This window comes from Capricornis sumatraensis, chromosome 2, assembly GCF_032405125.1.
Source record: "Capricornis sumatraensis isolate serow.1 chromosome 2, serow.2, whole genome shotgun sequence".
In the NCBI taxonomy this organism is placed as follows: domain Eukaryota; kingdom Metazoa; phylum Chordata; class Mammalia; order Artiodactyla; family Bovidae; genus Capricornis; species Capricornis sumatraensis.
The window spans coordinates 119,360,270-119,380,976 of NC_091070.1; the positions used below are offsets into that span (position 1 = coordinate 119,360,270).

General features: G+C 44.1%; 2 protein-coding genes across 2 annotated transcripts; one reads left to right on the forward strand and one right to left on the reverse strand.

The window, feature by feature from the left end:
• Window positions 1–318: 318 nt before the first annotated feature.
• Window positions 319–1,167, reverse strand: LOC138074532 (late cornified envelope protein 3B-like). Its single transcript, XM_068966698.1, has 2 exons — window positions 1,114–1,167; window positions 319–603 (listed from the first exon to the last, which is right to left on the reverse strand). Exon 2 carries the CDS (start codon window positions 580–582, stop codon window positions 319–321), a length of 264 nt encoding a protein of 87 aa, XP_068822799.1. The 5' UTR covers window positions 583–603; window positions 1,114–1,167.
• Window positions 1,168–11,843: 10,676 nt separating this feature from the next.
• Window positions 11,844–12,107, forward strand: LOC138074522 (late cornified envelope protein 3B-like). Its single transcript, XM_068966684.1, has one exon. It carries the CDS (start codon window positions 11,844–11,846, stop codon window positions 12,105–12,107), a length of 264 nt encoding a protein of 87 aa, XP_068822785.1.
• Window positions 12,108–20,707: the final 8,600 nt, after the last annotated feature.

Consider the following 20,707-nt stretch of genomic DNA (forward strand, 5'->3'; position numbering starts at 1 on the left):
CACCGGGCAGCCTTGGGTGGAGCAGTCAATGGACAGGTGAGAGGCATGTGGTGTGAGAAGAGGTTTTATTTCTCTATGGGGTCAAACAGCGGTGAGAACATTGTGAGGCACAGAGCAGGGGAGCCCACGGGCTCCTGGGAAATATACGTTAGAGCCTTCTAGTGAGAGCGTACCACCCTGCTGTGAACATTTCAGCTAGTCAGCCTGGGAAGCAAAGATCAGGGTGTCCAAGAAAGGATGCATCAAGCTGGGGCTTTTCATTGGCTTTTGGCTTCTTGTTTCCTCTGAAATCATGTGTCTCAGCATCAGGAGGCCAGGTCAGCAGCAGCCTCCAGATCCCTGGCCACAGCCAGAGCGCCCGGACTGCAGACCACGGTCACCATCGCAGGAGTCGGAGCTCTGGCGCCGGCAGCGGTGGGACCTGGGGCGCCTGTGGGGGCCCAGGCAGCAGCTGCCCTCAGAGTGGGGAGCACAGCCCGAGGAGGCTGGAGGCAGACACTGTGCTGGGCTTTTTGGGGGACACTTGGGGGAGGGGCACTTGGGAGGGGGCTGGCACTGCTGCTGGTTCTGCTGGCAGGACATCTCGGCAGGAGGTCAGTGAGCCTGGACACATTCAAGGAGAAAAGATCAGCGCACAAGCTCCAGGCCGCTGTCTCCCCTGTGAGCGGTCTTACTAGGGCCTATGCTCCTAATCCCAGCTGCCTCCTGAGCTGTGATGTTCAGGAGGAAAGTGGAAATGGATCTCAAGTTCAACTGACCTGGCAAGACAATTCCCTTATTCTCTACGCCTTCCCAGAACCATGCTGTCATCCTCTAAGTGGGCCCCATAGAAACACGGAGGCAAACACACCCCACTGGGAAGTGACCCATGGAGGATGTCTCTGGGTACATATGTGTTTCAGGATGAAGTGTGGGGGTGTTGCTGAGAGCCATGTGTCCCAGACCCCAATGCCTCCCACACAGGTCCTTGCTCACTGTCCCCTGTCCCCAGTTGCCCCTCAAAGTCTGATTCTTGCTGCCTCCACAGACACCTCTGCTTTCCTCTTCCCCACCAACCCCGAGTTTGTCTTCCCCACACTCCTAGCTGAGGCTCTGTCCCCTCCAGTCACTCACCGTTGCAGTGGAGGCAGGAGAAGGATGCTCCTGAGAAGGCTGTGGATGCGCAGTTCAGAGCAGAAGCCCTTTTATCCTGTGCTGGGTGTGTGATACACGGCCCGAGCATCCTGCTGCTTTCACAACAAGGGGGAGGGCAATGACATCACACACTTCCTACGTGCTTGCCTCGTGTCTTCCTGGGCATGAATCTAAAGTTCTACGAAGGTGGAACCAGGATGTCCCTGTGACTGCTGAACCGCTTGCTACTCAGATCTGCTCTGGACTTATTGCTATGTCTTTAGTCATTCATTCACTTCCATTCTTAGACCAAGCTCTGCCCATTTTACTTCATTTGACAAGAATAATATAGAGGGATGTATGACAGGTTTCTTCTCTGATTATCTCACAGGTTAAATAGATCATGACACAGAGAAGTAAATATATATTTTAAAATAATTTCTAAAAGTCTTTATTGAATTTGTTACAATATTGCTTCTGTTTCATGTTTTGGTTTTTTGGGCACAAGACATATGAAATCTTAGCTCCCTGACCAGGGACTGAGCCCTCACCTCCTGTATTGGAAAGTGAAGTCCTAACCTCTGGGTGGCCAGGAACGTCCCTAGACAAATAAGTATATTGATCTATTGAGATATGTACTATCACAGATTTGTTTACAAAGACCTCAAGCCTAAGATTTTAGCTTGTGATAGTCCATCCCCCTTGTCCCCACATTGCACTGCAAGTCCCAAAGGGTAATGGAGACTCCAGTGTTCTCTGAAGTCTGGTGACAGCTGGTCAAGGTCATTGTCCTGAGGGAGATGGAAGATGAGTAGGGTATGGGATGGAGGTGGGAGCCAGTTCTTGTCTAAGATAGACAGGTTCCTAAGAGAACCTCACTATCCCATGTGGCAGCATGGGCAGCAGTAGTCGAGTCCCACTAAGAAGGGGCCTACAGCTCTAGATGTGACGAGATTCACAATTGATATTATTAAGAAGAAGGAGGAGAAGGGGAGATGGGGCAAAGTCCACTCTTCACTGAGGCTCTGTTGTGTCCATGCCAATGTGCACTATTGATTCTAACACCGTAGAAGCGAATAGAAGGAAGTGGTTCAGATGTCGGAAGAGCTAAGGAAGGAAAATTGTGCAAATGATAATAATGAACCATTTTACAAAAACGGTTGGTAATTTTAAGATTGACCATGGTGGAGGTTTTATATGAACCTCATTTGATATCATAGACCTTATAATGGCTAAAGTGAAAGTGTTGGTTGCTCAGTCATGTCTGACTCTTTGTGACCCCATGGACAGTATCCTGACAGGTTCCTCTGTCCACGGAATTCTCCAGGCAAGAATACTGGATTGGGTAGCCATTCTCTTCTCCAGGGAAGCTTCCCGACGCAGGGATCCAACCGGGGTCTCCTACATTGCAGGCAGATTCTTTCCCGTCTGAGTGCTATTTTCCCATTGAATTTACTGGTGACAATACATATCTATTCCTCATCAAACTGTATCTCCAATATGAAAAATACATTATACTACACTTACCAAAAATAAATTTATCATTGACACTTCAGCATTCACATACTTAAATTTAATTAAATAAAATTATATAAAACTTTATTATAGCAAATGTATCACATTGCATTCCAATTTCTTATAAGCTTAAAGGACTAGCTACCTGTTTATAGACACAAAATTAATAGCAAAGGCTATGGTGTCCTTTTTCTCATCAATGTACAATTTACTTGTTTTGAATCAGTGATTCCAAAAGTTCTTTCAGGATACTTGTGAGAACATAAATGGTCCTAGACAGGGGGGCTGTTGTATATTTTCAACCCGATATCCCAGTTAGAGTGAACACTAAAAATCATTTCAGGAAGATCCCCTGGAGAAGAGAATGGCTACCCACTCCAGTATTCTTGCCTGGAGAATTCCATGGACAGAGGAACCTGGCAGGCTACTGTCCATGGGGTCACAAAGAGTCAGACATGACTGAGCAACCAACACTTTCACTTTAGCCACTCTAAGGTCTATGATATCAAATGAGGCTCGTATAAAACCTCCTAAGGCAAAATGTGTAGGTAGAAGGGAGGGAGAACTGACTTAGTCTTGGGGTCCAAATCTAGCTGCAGAAGGGAGCTAATTATTTTTTCCTGCAGTATGCTTTTCTAGACATAAGCACAGAGGCCATGTTTTATCCCAGCCATGTGTGGCTCTGCGTTGCTGTGGGGCTACACTTTGGGTGTAACACTTGTCCCCAGTCAGTGTGACTCAGATCATTTCAGAACCTGCTACTAGAGCTGCTTTCTGGTCCTGGTGCATCACCAGCTGACTGGTAGCTGGCTTCCTCCCAGCCCCACCCCGAGTCCCTGTCTTAGTCCCTGTCTCCTGATGTGCCCATTCTCTTCCTCTTTGTGATGGAGCTCCTTAATTTCACACCTCCCTCCTGGAACCTTGCCAGGTGGCTCAGTGATAAAGAATTCGCCTGCCACTGCAGGAGGCATAGGAGACACGAGCTCGATCCCTGGGTGGTGAAGACCCCCTGGAGGAGGGATGGCAATCCACTCCAGTATTCTTGCCTGGGAAATCTCATGGACAGAGGAGCCTGGTGGACTACAGACTGCAAAGAGTCAGACATGTCTGAGCGTGCACATTCTCCTGGAACCTCCCCCACCTCACAGCCAGTGCTTTCCTTCTCAGAGCAGAGTCCACAATGAGCCTAAGAAGACCTAGGAAGACACTTGAATTCACAGCTCAAAGCATGTATCGACTCCAAAGATGCTTTACTGTGAAGATGTCAGATTCACATGGAGAAGAAACTAACATGGAAAAGAAACTGACCTGGTTGGCCTAAAATGAGGATCTTATGACCTAGTAATGTGTATGTGAGCTCTGGAGCAGGAAGTGCTTTATCTGAGGTCCAGCTCCAAGGCAAGCCTTCTGAGCCACGCATATTAGTAACAAATAAACAAGCAAGGAGTAGCCCTTCTCATAGGCAATTTATGACTGATGTTGTGAAAAGGGGAAGATGAGAAAAGTAAGGCCCAAAGTGGTATCCTGGGAAGGTATTTCTCCTTGGAGTTTATGTCCTTTAGTTTTCTTATTATCAGATATTGGGTGTAGACTGGAACAATAATCCTTGGTTTTTAATGTATGCTGGTCATTGGTCCACATATGTCCCCTCTTAATTTATCTATCAATCACTTAAATAAAAACATACAAAAGTCTACCACCTAAGTGAAATAATAACTTTATAGTAAATTACATGGACCTACTGAGTTCTCTGTCATCCCATGTCCCAGCCAACTGACATAACCAAAATCCTGAATTTTGTGCTTAATGTTCTTTCTTTCTTCCCTTTTAATATATTTTGTCACATTTGTATATATTCCTAAAAAGTACTGTTTTAAATTTTTTCTATTATTAAGTCAGATTTCTTGAGGTATATTTTGTTGTTATTTAGTCACTAAGTCGTATCTGACTCTTTGCGACCCCATGGGCTATAGCCCACCAAGCTCCTCCGTCCACACTCTCCAGGCAAGAATACTGAAGTGGGTCACCATTTTCTTCCCCAGAGGATCCTCCCAACCAAGGGTTTGAACCTGAATTTCTGCCTTGGCAGTAGGATTCTTTACCACTGAGCCACCAGGTAAGTCAAGGTGTATGTTACATACTCTAAAAAAATCACTCATTGGAGTGTACAATTCCATGGGCTTTAACTAACAGATAACTGCTGTCAGGCAACTGCTGCAACAATTAAGACATGGAACAAGTCCATCACCCCAATATATTCCCTCCCCCATCCCAACCCTGGGCAACCACCAATCTATTTTTAGTCTTCATAGTTTTATCTTTTCCAGAATGTCATATAATTCAGTTCAGTTCAGTCACTCAGTCGTGTCTGACTCTTTGCGACCCCATGGACTACAGCACACCTATCTGTTCATCACCAACTCTCAGAGCTTACACAAACTTATGTCCATTGAGTTGGTGATGCCAACCAACCATCTCATCCTCTGTCGTCCCCTTCTCCTCCCACCCTCAATCTTTCCCAGCATCAGGGCCTTTTCCAATGAGTCAATTCTTTGCATCAGATGGCCAAAGTATTGGAGTTTCAGCTTTAGCCTCAGTCCTTCCAATGAATATTCAAGACTGATTTCCTTTAGGATGGACTAGTTGGATCCGCCTTACTGTCCAACGATTCTTAAGAGTCTTCTCCAACACCACAGTTCAAAAGTATCAATTCTTTGACACTCAGCTTTCTTTATAGTCCAGCTTTCATATCCATACGTGACTACTGGAAGAAAAAAAGCTTTGACTAGACAGACCTTTGTTGGTATATAATTAGAACTATATAATATGTGACATTGATTTTTTTAATGTATTTATTTATTGAAGGCTAATTACTTTACAATATTGTATCGGTTTTGCCATACTTTGACATGAATCCACCACGGGTGACATTGAAAGCCTGACTTCTTTCACATAGAAAAATGTATTTAAAATTCATTCCTTTTGTTTCATATAGTAGTAGCTCATTCCTTTTTTACTGCTAAGTAGCATTCCACTGCATGGATGTATCAGATTTTTAATCCATTCACCAGTTGAAGGACACTTGGTTTATTTGCAATTCAGGGCAATCATGAACAAAGCCACTATAAACATTGACTTACAGGTTTTTCTCTGAACATAAATTTTATTTCTTTTTGGCCAGTTACCTAAGAATATGGCTCTGGGGCAAATGGTGAGTATACATTTCTATTTATGAGACACTGGCAAACTATTTTCCAAATTGGTTGTATAATTTTCCATTGTCACCAGCAATGTCTAAGAGCTCTAAATGCTCCACATCCTTCATAGTATGCGGTATTGTCAGTTATTTTTTTTAACCCTTCTAATGTGCATAGAGTGGTATCTCATTTTGCTTTTAATCTGCATTTCCTTAATGACAAATGATGTTCAGTGTCTTTTCTTGTGCTTATTTGCCATCCATGCATTTTATTTTTTGATATGAATGTCTATTTTCTGTTTTCTTATTTTTAGTTTTCAAGTATTTTTTTTATATTCTAGACATAACTCTGTAAGATATATATTCTGCAAATATTTTCCCCAAGTCTCTGAGTTTTCTTTGCATTTTCCTAACAATGTCTTTTGAAAAGTTAGTGTTTTTAATTTTGGTAAAGTTCAATTTATCAAGGGTTTCTTTTTCAATTACTCCTTTTTTGCCATATCTAAAAAATGTTTGTATAACCCGACGTCATAAGAGATCATCTATTATGTTTTACTTTAGAAGTTTTATGTTTTACATTTTGGTTTAATATCCTTGTTGAGTTAATTTTTGTGTATAGCATAAGGTAAATTTTAATTCTTTTTTAATACAGAGATGGCCAAGTGTTTCAACATCATTTGTTGAAATGACTGTCCTTCCTCCATTCAATCACCTCTGTACCTTTGTTTAAAATAAATTAATCCTCTATACTGGGTCTATTTTTGAACCCTATGTTCTTTTCCATAGATCTACCCTTGCCTTGCTCCTGATTTTAGGAGAAAAACATTCATTGTCTATATCAAGTATGAAAATATTATGAAGTTGAGGATGCTCTTTATAAAGTTGGGGATGTTCCCAAGGAATCCCTACAAGATTCGTTGTCTTTCTGAAAGATTTAAAAAAAAATCATGAATTGAGGTTGGATTTTTTCAAATGCTTTCTCTGCATTTATTGAGATGATAATATGTTTTTATTTTCCCTTTAGTCTGGTGTGAATGCAATAATGTCTCAACTATTTCAAGATTCTCCTTAGAATTGCTAGACTGTCTGTATTTTTTTTTACATTTACCAAAAGACACATAATTTTACAAATTATGAGTATCTCATGTAATGTATAATCTAAATATCAGCTGTTTTTTTCAGCCTGTGAGTACAAGATAAGACTATAATACATACATTTGGCCAAATAACAGTATATGGAAATGACCATCTAAACAATCACAAAGTGTCTCCACACTATTTCCTGGAATTTCCAAAGGTGAGTGTCACATGGCCATACCAGCCAGTCTGACAGCTCTCATCACCGCATATCCACCCAGCTCATCCTGTCCTGATCCAGCTCACACCCTTGATGTCCATCTTCCTTGATAGTCTGCTGGGAAAATCACCCTCTGTTCTGACATTTCTCATAAAATTCCTGGCATTCTATTTTCATATGACAGTGTTAATGGGAGAGATACTTCTACAGTTTCTTAATATACATAGAGGAAATCTGGGACTCTTCCAATGTGCTCTTTAGAAGTTAAGGATATTTAGATGCTATGGTTTTAGGGTTGGGGCTCAAATATTCTGTAATAACCTATATGAGAAAAGAACCTGAAAAAGAATAAATATATGTATAAATGAAACTAACACAACATTGTAAATCAACTATACTCTAATATAAAATGAAAGTTAAACTAAAAAATAAAACATATATACAATACTAAGAAAAATCCCAAACCAATATCATTTTAAGGTCTTAATCCAATGGAATATTTTCAATATTTCCATATGAGGACGCATTTTACATCCTCAAAGTGTCAGACACCATCTGGGGAGGAAATTTGATATGTGGAAGCTAGGAAGAAATATCCTCAATTAGAAGATTGGGAGGCATTTTCACACTCCTTTGCACCATTTTCCCTAAAATAAATTGAGCCACTGGTCACAGAAGCTTCACACAGTTCTGTCACCTCCTGGTCCCATCCCTGAAAGAAGGAAGAAGTTTGTCTTTGTTTCATTTCTTACGTAAGATGATGGACTTGATTGATGAATTGAGATGTAATGCCTCCAAGTGCATTTTAAGGAAGAAGCATCAGAAATAAAGTGCATTCTCTCTGGTAGCTCCACACTGCAGGATGCCCAGCTCCTGAAGATGAGCTACTCACACTGGTCCTCACAGAACTGTCCTAATGGCCTCACAGCATCTTCTTCCATCACCAAGGACATCTGCTCCATCTGAAGGCCTATTTGGGAGAAATGTAAGGGGCTGTGAAGAGGGATTTCCTCCCCGAGGTGGATATAAAATGGGAGAGCAGCAACTCCAGGACTAAACCCGGTGCCCCTAAGACAAGGAACGAGGGATGGAGCCTGGAGGAAACCAGAGAGAAGTCCACTTATGTTTTTAAAAATATTTATTGATTTATTTGGCTGTGCTGGGTCTTAGTTTCGGCATTCAGGATCTTTAGTTGCAGCATGTGGGATATAGTTCCCTGACCAGGGATTGAACCCAGGCCCCTGCATTGGGAATGTGGAGTCTTAGTCACTGGACCACCAGGGAAGTCCCCACTTACATTTTAAGGAAGATGGAGAAATCTTTACACTGAAAGCCACCCAGAAGTTTTGGAACTTATTCCACCACTGAGATTACTATTACCTTTCAGCTGTTGTTGGCTAATGACTCGAGATGGAGATTGTACTCATTTGGACCAAAAAGAGCCTTGTACTTGCTTCTATTGAACAAGTCAAAGAGGAAAACTATTCACATTTTGCAGAGGTCTGAACCCTGGACTGATTCAGGCCTTATCCTTACACCTGCCACAGCACCTGCAATCTCTCTTTAACGTATAGACAGTTGTAATTCATCATGGTGTCCCTCCTCTCAGCTAGACTGGCAATCCTGTGAGGGCAGGCTATGTTTCCTTCATAGCTGTACTCCCAGTGCTGAGACCAGTCCCTGACCCACAGCTGACACACCATTAAAGTCTATTGAATGTAGAAACTTGGGGATTAATGACTGGATGAGAAGAAATATTCAGGAAGAAGGAGGGCTACCAATAGGAGAATCTGGTCTGCAGGGGAAGAAACAGTGGGTGACATCCCCCTCCTGGTCATCCCCCAAGGTCAATTTGGACCTTCAGAGGAACCCCAAGAGTGATGTTAGCACCACTTCCTTTAGGCTGACCACTTATCTCTGTATTATGCCACAAATTAGGACATGACTGAGTAATCACGTTGGGACTCAAGTTGTATAGTAAGACTTCCCCAGTGCACCAGGAAGGAGTAGCCATAGTTTATGGCATTACTAAAGGGATTCCCCATCCAGAAAAGCTGATGAAAATAAATATAAGTTGCCTTCTATCCTCTCTTTCTGCATCCTCACCATGGAGTCCAACAGAAAAAATAATGTCTCTTTTCGTAGCTCATATTTTCCCCTTTGCAACCCAGTATCCAGTTGTAGGGCTCTCAGTGAAGTGAGGCAAATAGTGGTCAAACTGAAAGGGAGGCTGGGACTGAAAGCAAGGCCTGAGGGCTGTCAGGAACCTCACTCTGGAGACAGGAGAAGGTCAGTGAGGCCACAATTCCCTCCACACCATCTCCACCAACTCCATGCTGAGCTAACACTCTGAAGGCCCACTCCATGCCAAGTCCTTCCTGCACAGGGTCTTGAAATACTGTACAGGTGCCCTAGGCTTTAGTGTTGGGTGAGTGTTGAGTAGAGGGAGAAAAACAAAATTTTCTAAAGGCAGGAAGCCATTTCTAGAGGTTTTAATGGTTATAATAGAATAAGAGACCTTCCTCTACAAAAAGACTTCATTCAAAATCTCACTTAATAGGGACTTCTCTGACAGTCCAATGGTTAAGACTCCAATCTCCTAATCCAGGGGACCTGGGTTTGATACCTAGTCAGGGAACTAGATCCTGTATGCTGCCAGGCATGGCCAAAAAAAAAAAAAAAAAATCACTTAACTGTGTGCACTGCTTTATCACCTGCTTTTTACTAGTTAATAGGCCATGAACATTTTCCTCTGTAAGAAAATATGTGTGCTAAGTCGCTTAAGTTGACTCTCTGCAACCCTATGGACTGTAGCCTGCTAGGCTCCTCTATCCATGAGATTCTCCAGGCAAGAATACTGGAGTGGGTTTCCATGCCCTCCTCCAGGGGATCTTCTGGACCCAGGGATCAAACCCGAGTCTCTTATGTCTCCTGCATCAACAGCCAAGCTCCTTACCACTAGCACCACCTGGGAAGCCCTGTAGGAAAATATAGGACCATGATATAATATCATTATAATAGCAAAACTTGTTTAAATTAGCTATGGATTATTAAAGCTTACAGCCTTAATTATATATTTTAATGGTAGATAGTAAAATAGATTTAAGTGTGCAAATAGTAATTTTTTAACCATATAGAGTTTTATTTCTCATTATTACATTAATTTTGATGTATGCATGATTGACCTGTGCCCTTGCAGATGTTATATCAGATCTGTTTTTATTTTTTATGTCCCCTCCCTCTTGAACCTCCCTCCCATCTCCCTCCTTAAGTGTGCAAATAGTTTTGAGTTCAGATGATTGCACCAACAGCTTTTTTTCAGCTCAGGTCAATTTATTTATTTGTCCATCAACACCTAATTTGGCTCTGCTCCCATGCATGAAGCTGCCTGCTGCTGCCTGGTGCCATGAGGTCACCAGAGGGGCTCACTTCCCTAGACAGGATACAGGTACAGTCAGTCCCCTTCCCATGCCTGTATCACACTGCAAGGAGCTCAGGAGGCAGCAGTGGATTATTCTGAAGGTCCTGGTAACTGGGGCAGCCAGGAAACATGGTCCACTTGGAATTTTTTTCTATGATCTATTAATTTGTCTGTCTGTGTGTCTGTCTTGGTAGACTCATGATCCAATAACAATTATTCTGGGATTTCCCTGGCAGTCTAGTGGTTGAGACTCTGAGCTTCCAAAACAGGGACACAGGTTCAATCCCTAGTCAGGGAACTAGGATCCCACCAGCCACATGGTGGCGGAGGGAGGTGGGATAGGGGGATAACAAAACAAAACAGAATTCTTCCATCGCTGTACCTATTCCCAGGAAAGAAGGGGAGTCAGAATCTGAATGGAGGCAGATGGTCTGAAACAATGAAGGAAGGAAGGAAGGTTGCCAGGCTCCTAGCTGCCCTAGCAGGAGGTGTGTGGACAGTCATCATGTTTCTTGATGGAAACTCCTTAGGTGGACATTATGTAAGTGCCCAGGAAAAGGGCTTGAGGTCTAGTCCTGGGAACATGCCAGACTGTCACCCTCCCCTGGATTGTGAAAGCAGCGGCATGCTCAAGTCATGTATCACACACGCAGCACAGGATAAAAGGGCTCTTGCCCTGAGCTCTCCATTCACAGCCTCCTCAGAAACAGACTTCTCCTCCCTCCTGGCACTTGGTGAGTATCCAGCAGGGAATGGAACTCTACCCGAGATGCTGGAAAGGAACCCTGAGATCATAGCAGAAAAGTGGAAACCAAAAGGGCCTGAAATGAAATCCCAGAAAAATGGTTGCAGAGAAGGTAACCAGGGGTGTGATGTAAGAGTCAGGAAGGAGTTCCTTTGGGATGAGACAAGAATTCTGGGAACTGCAAATTCACAGGAGCTCATGACACTTCCCATGCTCTTTCTATTCGTGTCTACACACGGTTCCTGTGATAAGCACTTTTCAGAATACTTTCCTCAAATGGGTACATCCCTTGTGTGTTTCCTTTGAGATACAAAAATCTAGATGCTCAGTTAGATTGGCACCATGGGATCCTGGGCGGAGAGCAACATAGGCGGCATCTTGCATGATCAAATTAACTCCACATCAGTGTTCCTCTCCCTCCTGTGGCCCTGTCTTAAGAAGCAGCTGGCCTGACAAGAGAGGGATCAGGAAACCAAGAGTGGGGAAACACTGGACTGTGGATTCCAGGCTGACAAGGTGATTTCGTTTTGCCTAGGTTCACTAACCTCCCGCTGAGATGTCCTGCCAGCAGAACCAGCAGCAGTGCCAGCCCCCTCCCAAGTGCCCCTCCCCCAAGTGTCCCCCAAAAAGCCCAGCACAGTGTCTGCCTCCAGCCTCCTCGGGCTGTGCTCCCCGCTCTGAGGGCAGCTGCTGCCTGGGCCCCCACAGGCATAGCAGGTCCCACCGCTGCTGGCGCCAGAGCTCCAACTCCTGTGATGGTGATGGTGGTCTGCAGTCCAGGTGCTCTGGCTGTGGCCAGGGATCTGGAGGCTGCTGCTGACTGGGCCTCCTGATGTTGACACATGTGATTTCAGAGGAAACAAGGACCCAAGTGCCAAGGAAAAGCCCCAACCTGAGACATCCTTTCCTGGACACCCCATTCTCATTTGCTGAGACTGAGCCAGGAGATGTTCCTGCACAGGGTTCAGAGCTCTCTCTGGAGGGTTCCTTCTGTCTGATCTCCAGGATCTCACAGGTCCCCACCTCCTGCACCTGCTGATGGTCAGCAGAGCCTGTGCCTGACCCTGTGAAAAAAATAAAGCTTTTCTTCCTCATTTCCAGGTGGCTCATGTGTTGTTTCACTCTGTCCCTCCCCAGATCCCCTGGTGGCCAACACAATCCACCCAATGTTCTGGAGGCAGAATCTGAGCTCTGGATCAGGAGAAAAGAGCAGTTCATTTCCGCCTCCATTCATGAAGGACCATGAGTTTTCACCTGGAATGGAGACTTATTGGTTTAGGTCCTGCACCTCTCAGTGAAAGGACTAACTTCCCTTGAAACCTGCAATGGGTCCTGATACAACCTGGGAATTGCCAGGGTGTGATATGGGAGTTCTGTTATTTTAATAAGCTGTTTCTGAGTCCTAAATAAAGAAACAGTGACTCCAGAGGCAACGAAAGTGAACAGACTTTTGGACTCTGTGGGAGAAGACAAGGGTGGGATGATGTGAGAGAACAGCATTGAAAGATGTATATTACCATATGTGAAACAGATCACCAGTCCAGGTTTGATGCATGAGACAGGGCGCTCAGGGCCAGTGCACTGGGATGACCCTGAGAGATAGGATGGGGAGGGAGGTGGGAGTGGGGTTCAGGATGGGGGACACATGTACACCCATGGCTGAGTCATATGAATGTATGGCAAAAACCACTACAATATTGTAAAGTAATTAGCCTCCAATTAAAATAAATAAATTAATTTATGAAAAAAAAAGAGGAAGAAGATACATCTAAGAAAGTAAAGTTAACTCCACTGACTCTATGAAAATGCAGGGGGAGATGAAAGGTAAGTGAAGGATTGAATGAGGTCTAGGGGAAATGGTGTGGCTGGGAGTTTAGTTAATGAGATGACTGGAGCATGTGAAATGAGAATTTTAGGAAAAAGAGAAAATGAGAATTGTTGCTGGAATTCTATATAATTGATTAAATTTGAATTCTGCACTATTGTGAAGCTAAATAAAGTACTATGTTTTAGCCTAAATTGTGAAACTCAGACATTTCTGAGGCTGAAATAATGTTCCTAAGTGTGAGCCAAGAGTAACATCTCAGTTTGACATTGTCTGAAAAGTCAGACAATGTCAGAACTGAAGCTACAGTCAATTGTAAATATTATGTGAAATTGATGTTAGGAACTGAGCGGGCAGGCAAAACTGGATAACTTTGCAACCTTAAATTATGAAATGATTTTATCAAACCTGGAAATTAACTTCTAAAATTTGGAAGTCAAAAAGCCTCAGAGGAGATTAATTCCAGATACACACCAACTCCATCTAACAAATGAGACATGATTCCCTGGAGCAGGAGTCCCAGCTCTGGCCATTAGTTTTAGATGGGTTAGAAATCAGCAGAGTGCTCAGCCTTCCGCAGGACAAGGTAGCTCCTGGAAGTGGCTAACCCGCTGGCTCCCAGGGAAGAGTTGTGCCTCGCCTGATAGAGCCTACAAACCTGGAATGCAAGGTGCGAGAGCGGGAGACCTCAGGCCCTGCAGCCCTGTGCAGGCTGGAAACTTTATTCCACAAGCTGAACAAAACTGGAGGATTAGAGCATGCCACCTGGCAGAGGCGGCGGAAGAAGACGTGGAGATTCAGAAGCACCTCAAACTGCCACCCGAAGAGCCTACAGAGTTACAGCTATGGTTGAGTTAAAACTGTGTTTTAAAAAAAGAGAGAGGAGAGAGAAAAGGGAGCAGGGTCAACCAGGAAAGCTCCTAGCTAGCATTCCAAGGGGGTCTTGGGAAGCTAGAAGTAACATGAGAACATCTTTAACATGGAGCCCAGCCGTGGAGAAAATCAGATTCCCCAAAGCTCATCAAGGTCACTCCAGGTCCTCTCCTTGGACCAATTTATCTATTCAGTTCATTTTTATTGAGCAGCTATTGTGTGCTCAGTTCTAGGCACCGGAGATATGATTGAGAATCAGAGACATTTCTTCTCTTGAGAACTTGCGTTCAAATGGGTCTACAGGCAACAGTTGATTGTTTTATACACAACGTCGCAATGTCGAGTGAAACCAAGTGACTCTGTTCTCAGTCGGCCTGTTACTCAGGGTGAGTGGACACTGGTACTGGCTTAATAAACCCAGAGGAAACATCTAGCCTGGAGAAAATATTGACGCTTTGAGATAGTGGCTTTGGTGGTAACAAAAAAGGACATCGAACATATGCTAGCTTCCACATCCAAAGACAGCAGTCAAGAATGGAGAGGGGGCAGATTGTTACAAACCACTGGAATAATGTTAGTGCACAAGCAGACCTCATCCTCATTCCTTTCTCTGCCCCACTCCGTTATTCCACAGCCCCAGTGGGAAAATACCTTTTTAGAGGTGCTCTTTTCTTCCCATGAATATTCTTTTTTAATCATCTGAAAAGGGATGGCTGCACATCAGGCCTTCCTGTACAAGGATAACCAGACACATACTTTTCATAAATGTTCATAGAAAATAATAATATGTTGTCATCATTGTAATTAATAATCATTGGGACTGAAAGGATGTGTCCTCTTCTTAAATGTGATGTTTCAGAGAGCAATGCATCTCCAATGTTATAAAAGGTGCAATGGAAAAATAGCAAACAGCTTACATAATTGAAATTTCCAAAACATTTGGGTAATCACTGCTACTCACCATTATCACCCTCGTCATCACCACACCCAGTCAGTGTGAGTCACAGCTGAGCTAATCTCCCTTAACCACCCCAGCCAACTTGAATCCCTCCCTCCCCTATACTATTTCTGGCACTAGAATAAATAGCGCAATCACTAAGGCACTGACACAGTGGCCTTTAGATATGCCTTTTTTTTTTTCTTTGAAGAACCAACCAGTTTATTATCATTATTATTATTATTTTGCCCCACCATGTAGTGTGTAGGATCTTCCCTGACCAGGAATAGAACCCGTGCCCCCTACAGTGGAATCGGAGTCTTAACCAATTGACAAACTGTGTCACTACGCCTTCTGCAGAGTTCTTGTCTCTATCTCTTATTTTATTCCTCACATCTTTGGTCTCTCGTGCCTCTATCACTTTATAGTTTTTGTCTTCCACCCCCGCCCCCCCCCCACCTTTCCCAGATACTAGCTGTTAACTGGAGAAGCCAGAATGCAAACACAAACAGAATATCTGACTCTAGATAAATGCCCAACAAGCCCCATCCTCCTTCAGCACCAGCAAGACCTCAGCCCTCTAATGAGGACTCTTGGGTTCTGTGAGCTCCTCTTGGCATCACCATCTGGGCTGACTGCCCATGGACCCACCAAAGATCTACCCCTCTGTTCCTGCCAGTTGTCCAAGTACTGTTCTCACGGGCCAGGGTCCTCATCCCATCCATCAGCCCCAAGTGATCCCAAGTGACAACATCTGGATGCAACATCCCCTCAGAGTCACTGCAGACGAAAGTGGACTGATGCCCAAAGGCTCTGACCCAGGGCCCGAGGACCACCCCCTCCCCCTCCACACACACACACATACACGGTACAGCTGAGGCAAAAGGTATTTGAGGAGTCCTATGACTTTCTTCACAAGAAAACTCTTGGCAACTGCCCGGGAAGGTATGGAGGACCTAGGCATGAAGATTGTTGACGGTCTGTGTGCTTAGTTGTATCTGACTCTTTGCGACCCTTTGGCCTGTAGCCCACCAGGCTCCTCTGTCCACGGACTTTTTCAGGCAAGAATAGTGGAGAGGGTTGCGATGCCCTCCTCCAAGGGATCTTCCTGACCCAGGGATTGAATCTCCTGCATTGCAGGCAGATTCTATATCTGCTGAACCATCAGAGAAGCCCAGGAATGAAGATTACAAGGACCCAAGTCAGCTCAATATATGTTAGAGAAGGAGAGAGGGAGGGAGGGAAAGAATATGGAGTAAAAGAAAAATAAGAAATGATGGGCTCACAGAAAGTTTTAAAAGACATGTATTTGGACAATCTGGGGGGCTTTCAAATCCCTTCCATCAGAAAAGCTCCTGTTCCCTTTCCTTCCAACTGCCATAACATTGAACCCCGTGGTGAGTGATGCGGAGATCTCTCTGTGTTCTCCCAGATGCCAGAAGGACCCTGAGGACCCAGGAGCAGTCATTAAGCTGTCTCTCTTACTCAAGGCACAGGTTACAGATCTTTCAGGTCCACTTTCCTCCCCACTGTCAGGATGTGCAAGAAGTTATGAGAAAATGTGATCAGGGGTGAAATTGGGGTCAAGAGATGAAGGAGGTAGCCAGTGAGAGTAGAGACCAGAAAGAGTTCATGCTGTTTTATGGGTGGCAGGTGAGTGACACACAGATGTTCACACCCTCCAATCCTTCAGGTGTGTCTCCTCCATCTCATGGAACTTGATATTCTAAGAAGTCCCTATCCACTGAAGCTACTAGGCTGTTCCAGGGATCTCATCCTCTCTGATCTTCAAAACCCTTCCCCCATCTTGGTAACTGCTTGGCTCCCTCTTCTAGGTGCCAGAAGGTAAAGGTGCACATCTTTGTGAATTAATGACTGTCCCTTCCAGCCCCACCCACCTGCCCTCTGCCAGTCCTTTGTACCTGAAGCCCCCCAGCCTCACCAGTCAGTGGGTCCACCCATTCCTCAGCATCTCCAGATCCCCACAGTGACCTGAAACAATGCCCAAGGACACAGAAGACGAGTTCCTAGTCACCCGCAGGAGACTCATACAAACTGAGGACCTGGTCGGGGGTTGGGGCTTGGTAGAGATGAGCTTTGAGAACATATAGTTTCTCAGGGTTGATGTCTTATACAGCATTTCATAGTTTCTTGACTATGAAATATTGATCTCTTGGAGTAATTGTTGTATGTTGTTGCTTGTCATTAAATCATGTCTGACCCTTTTGTGACATCATGGACTGAAGACCATCAGGCTCCTCTGTCCTGGGATTTCCCAGGCAAGAATACTGGAGTGGGTTGCCATTTCCTTCTCCAGGGAATCTTCCCAATCCAGAGGTTGAACCCGCATCTCCTGCATTGGCAGGTGGATTCTTTACCACTGAGCCACCTGGGAAGCTCCAGTGAAAACATTAAGTAAGCTAGTGTTAGTTGCTCAGTTATGTCTGACTCTTTGAAATCCCATGGACTGTAGCCCCCCACCCCCCACCAGGCTCCTCTATCCATGGGATTCTCCATGCAAGAACACTGGAATGGATTGCCATTCTTTTCTCTAAGGGATCTTCCTGAGCCAGAGATTGAACCTGGGTCTACTGCCATTGCAATGGATTATTTACCATCTGAATTACCTGGAAAGCTCAAGGTGAGTTCTTGGAGTAATGGTTAATAATATTAAAAAGGAAGTTTGTCCTAAATACAATCTGTTGAACATGGCCCAGTCCTTGGGATTATGTTCCTGGTTGGCTTATAGTGGAAAAGGAGAAAGAGCTCAGAGAAAGCCTTGGAACGGAGATCTTCAGAGGACCTTCTAACTGCTTTATTAAACAAGCTGAGCTCAGTGAGTTACAGAAAGAACTTTTATCTTCATCCAGTCACTGTCTTCTGCACTGTGCCAAATTTCTCTTAATACTATCTCAGGCAGATTCCATATCTAGGACAAAAAAGTCAGTGAAGCTCAATGTAATTCAGCATACAACCTCTGTCTCTAATGCTCCCCTCCCCCAGCACAGTCCAGCCCTCCTGTAGGGGGTAGGGACACACTGCTCAGCCTCAGAAGATAATCCACTTGTCAGCTCTCTGCTGTACACCCTGGGCCAGTCTGGTGGGAGTGATTGTAGGGGCCAGAGCAGCTCTGCTTTTTCTGAACAAGTCCTGGGGGGGTGAGATTGGGCCTCTCTAGTTTGTTTAGAAGATGAACTTGCATGGACATTTTCTTTTCAGCTTTGGTACTTTCAGCATAGCAATAAAAACCCCGCTGATCCGGAAATCCTAGAATATTCTGGAACATTCTCCATGGTCATAGAGAGGTGTTGTATATCTCAAAATGTGAAAATATTATTCAAGGAGGGGTTAGGACTCAGAAGAGAATAGAAAGGAAAATGTCTTAAATTAGAAGACCAGGTAGCATTTTTAGACCCTCTCATCCTATCCTTTGTAAGAATGACCCAGCTGCTTGTCACAGACTTGCTAATGGTTTTGGTGATGGGATGGTCCTGAACTGAGCAGGAGGTGTGTTTTTCGGTAAACAGATAAATATTTTTCACTGCTCAGATTATCATTTATTTTTAAAGGAAGCTATGACAAATCTTGACTAGACAGACCTTTGTTGGCAAAGTAATGTCTCTGCTTTTCAATATACTATCTAGGTTGGTCATAACTTTTCTTCCAAGAAGTAAGCATCTTTTAATTTCATGGCTGCAGTCACCATCTGCAGTGATTTTGGAGCCCCCCAAAATAAAGTCTAACACCGTTTCCACTGTTTCCCCATCTATTTCCCATGAAGTGATGGGATCAGATGCCATGATCTTCGTTTTCTGAATGTTGAGCTTTAAGCCAAATTTTTCACTCTCCACTTTCACTTTCACTTTCACCAAGAGGCTTTTTAGTTCCTCTTCGCTTTCTGCCATAAGGGTGGTGTCATCTGCATATCTGAGGTTATTGATATTTCTCCCGGCAATCTTGATTCCAGCTTGTGTTTCTTCCAGCCCAGCGTTTCTCATGATGTACTCTACATATAAGTTAAATAAGCAGGGTGACAATATACAGCCTTGATGTATTTCTTTTCCTATTTGGAACCAGTCTGTTTTTCCATGTCCAGTTCTGACTGTTACTTATGACCTGGACATGAGTCTGAGTGAACTCTGGGAGTTGGTGATGGACAGGGAGGCCTGGCGTGCTGCGATTCAGGGGGTCGTAAAGAGTCGGACACGACTGAGTGACTGAACTGAACTGAATGACAAATCTAGGCAGTGTATTCAAAAGCAGAGATTGCTTTGGTATCAGAGGGCTGCATAGTCAATAGTTATAGTTTTCCCAGTAGTCATGTGCAGATGCGAGAGCTGGACCATAAAGAAGGCTGAGCACCAAAGAATTGATGCTTTCAAAATATTGTGCTGGGAGAACACTCTTGAGAGTCCCTTGGACAGCAAGGAGATCAAAACAGTCAATCCTAAAGTAAATAATCCCTGAATATTCATTGGAAGGACTGATGCGAAGCTGAAGCCCTGATACTTTGGCCGCCTATGGGAAGAGCCAACTCATTGGAAAAGACCCTGAGGCTGGGAAAGATTGAAGTCAGAAGAAGAAGGGCAACAGAAGATGAGATGGTTAGATAGCATCACCGACTCAATGGACGTGAATTTGAGCAAACTCCTGGAGATAGTGGAGGACAGAGGAGCCTGACGTGCTCCTCCATGAGGTCACAAAGAGTTGGATGTTACTTAGTGACTGAACAACAACAAATAATTCATATGGCCTGATTACAATGCTTTCTGAGGAGCCAAACTTGGGCATCTCCACCACTGTTGGCATAATCCTATTGGCACTACCAAGCCATGAAATCCCCCAGGATTTGTCCAGCCAGGCCAAATTCCACCCCAGGAAACCAGAGGTCCAAGGATGGCATCCCTCATAGAGGTGACCCTCAGAGAGTCCCTCTCGTATTTGGAGCAAGTGGCCAGGCTATAGTCTCCCAGCCACTGGTCTGTCATCACAGGACGTATGCTCAAATTTGGGCCCATGGAGCTTCCACTCTGATGAGAAATGGAGGACTGAGAAATGGGAGCTCCTTGAAAGTGAGATCAAATTGATGAGCAACATCACCCCCAAGCCATGCAGTCTAGGATGGGGCCGCAGAAAGGCCCACAGATCCCCACTGCACATCATGAAGATGAAAGAAGGCTCCACACACAGTTCTGGAATGTTCAGAAATTTGAGAACTTCCTCCCCAATTTTGAATCCCAGTAACAAGAGATTTTACTCCTTAGAAGCAAATACACCACTCAACTACAGTTATTTTCAGCCCTACCATCTAGCTACCATGAGAAAGTGCCTCCTTCCAGTCTATGATCTACCGAGAGAACTCTCAACAATACGAGTAAAATGGCAACTCAATTGTAGATCCTGAAACTAGCTCCCATGCTGGAAGGAGAAAAAGGCTGATGAGGATGTAAATGCCCAAACTCTCCCCACCCCATCCACATCTAGAATGAGTTTCCCTCCCTGTGGCACAGTGCAGTTATGCTCCCACAGGCAATTTGAAGTAAGTCTTGGCACTGCTACATTCTCAAGTGCCAGGTAGAATGGGAAGATGAAAATTGCATCCCTCCCTATCTTGAACACAATTTAATTTCCATTGAAAAATATAACTTTAATTTAATTCAAATATGTATAACATTTGGTTATAATCCTGACTGTGAATTATCTTAAAAACATACAGCAAAATATATTTATTTTAATATTAGAGAGTAATTGGATGAGAAATTCATCTCTAAAATTAAAATGAAAT

Bases quoted from the DNA above. Each gene is read 5' to 3' on its own strand.
- LOC138074522 (XM_068966684.1), top strand. From the start codon at position 11,844: ATGTCCTGCCAGCAGAACCAGCAGCAGTGCCAGCCCCCTCCCAAGTGC.
- LOC138074532 (XM_068966698.1), bottom strand. From the start codon at position 582: ATGTCCTGCCAGCAGAACCAGCAGCAGTGCCAGCCCCCTCCCAAGTGC.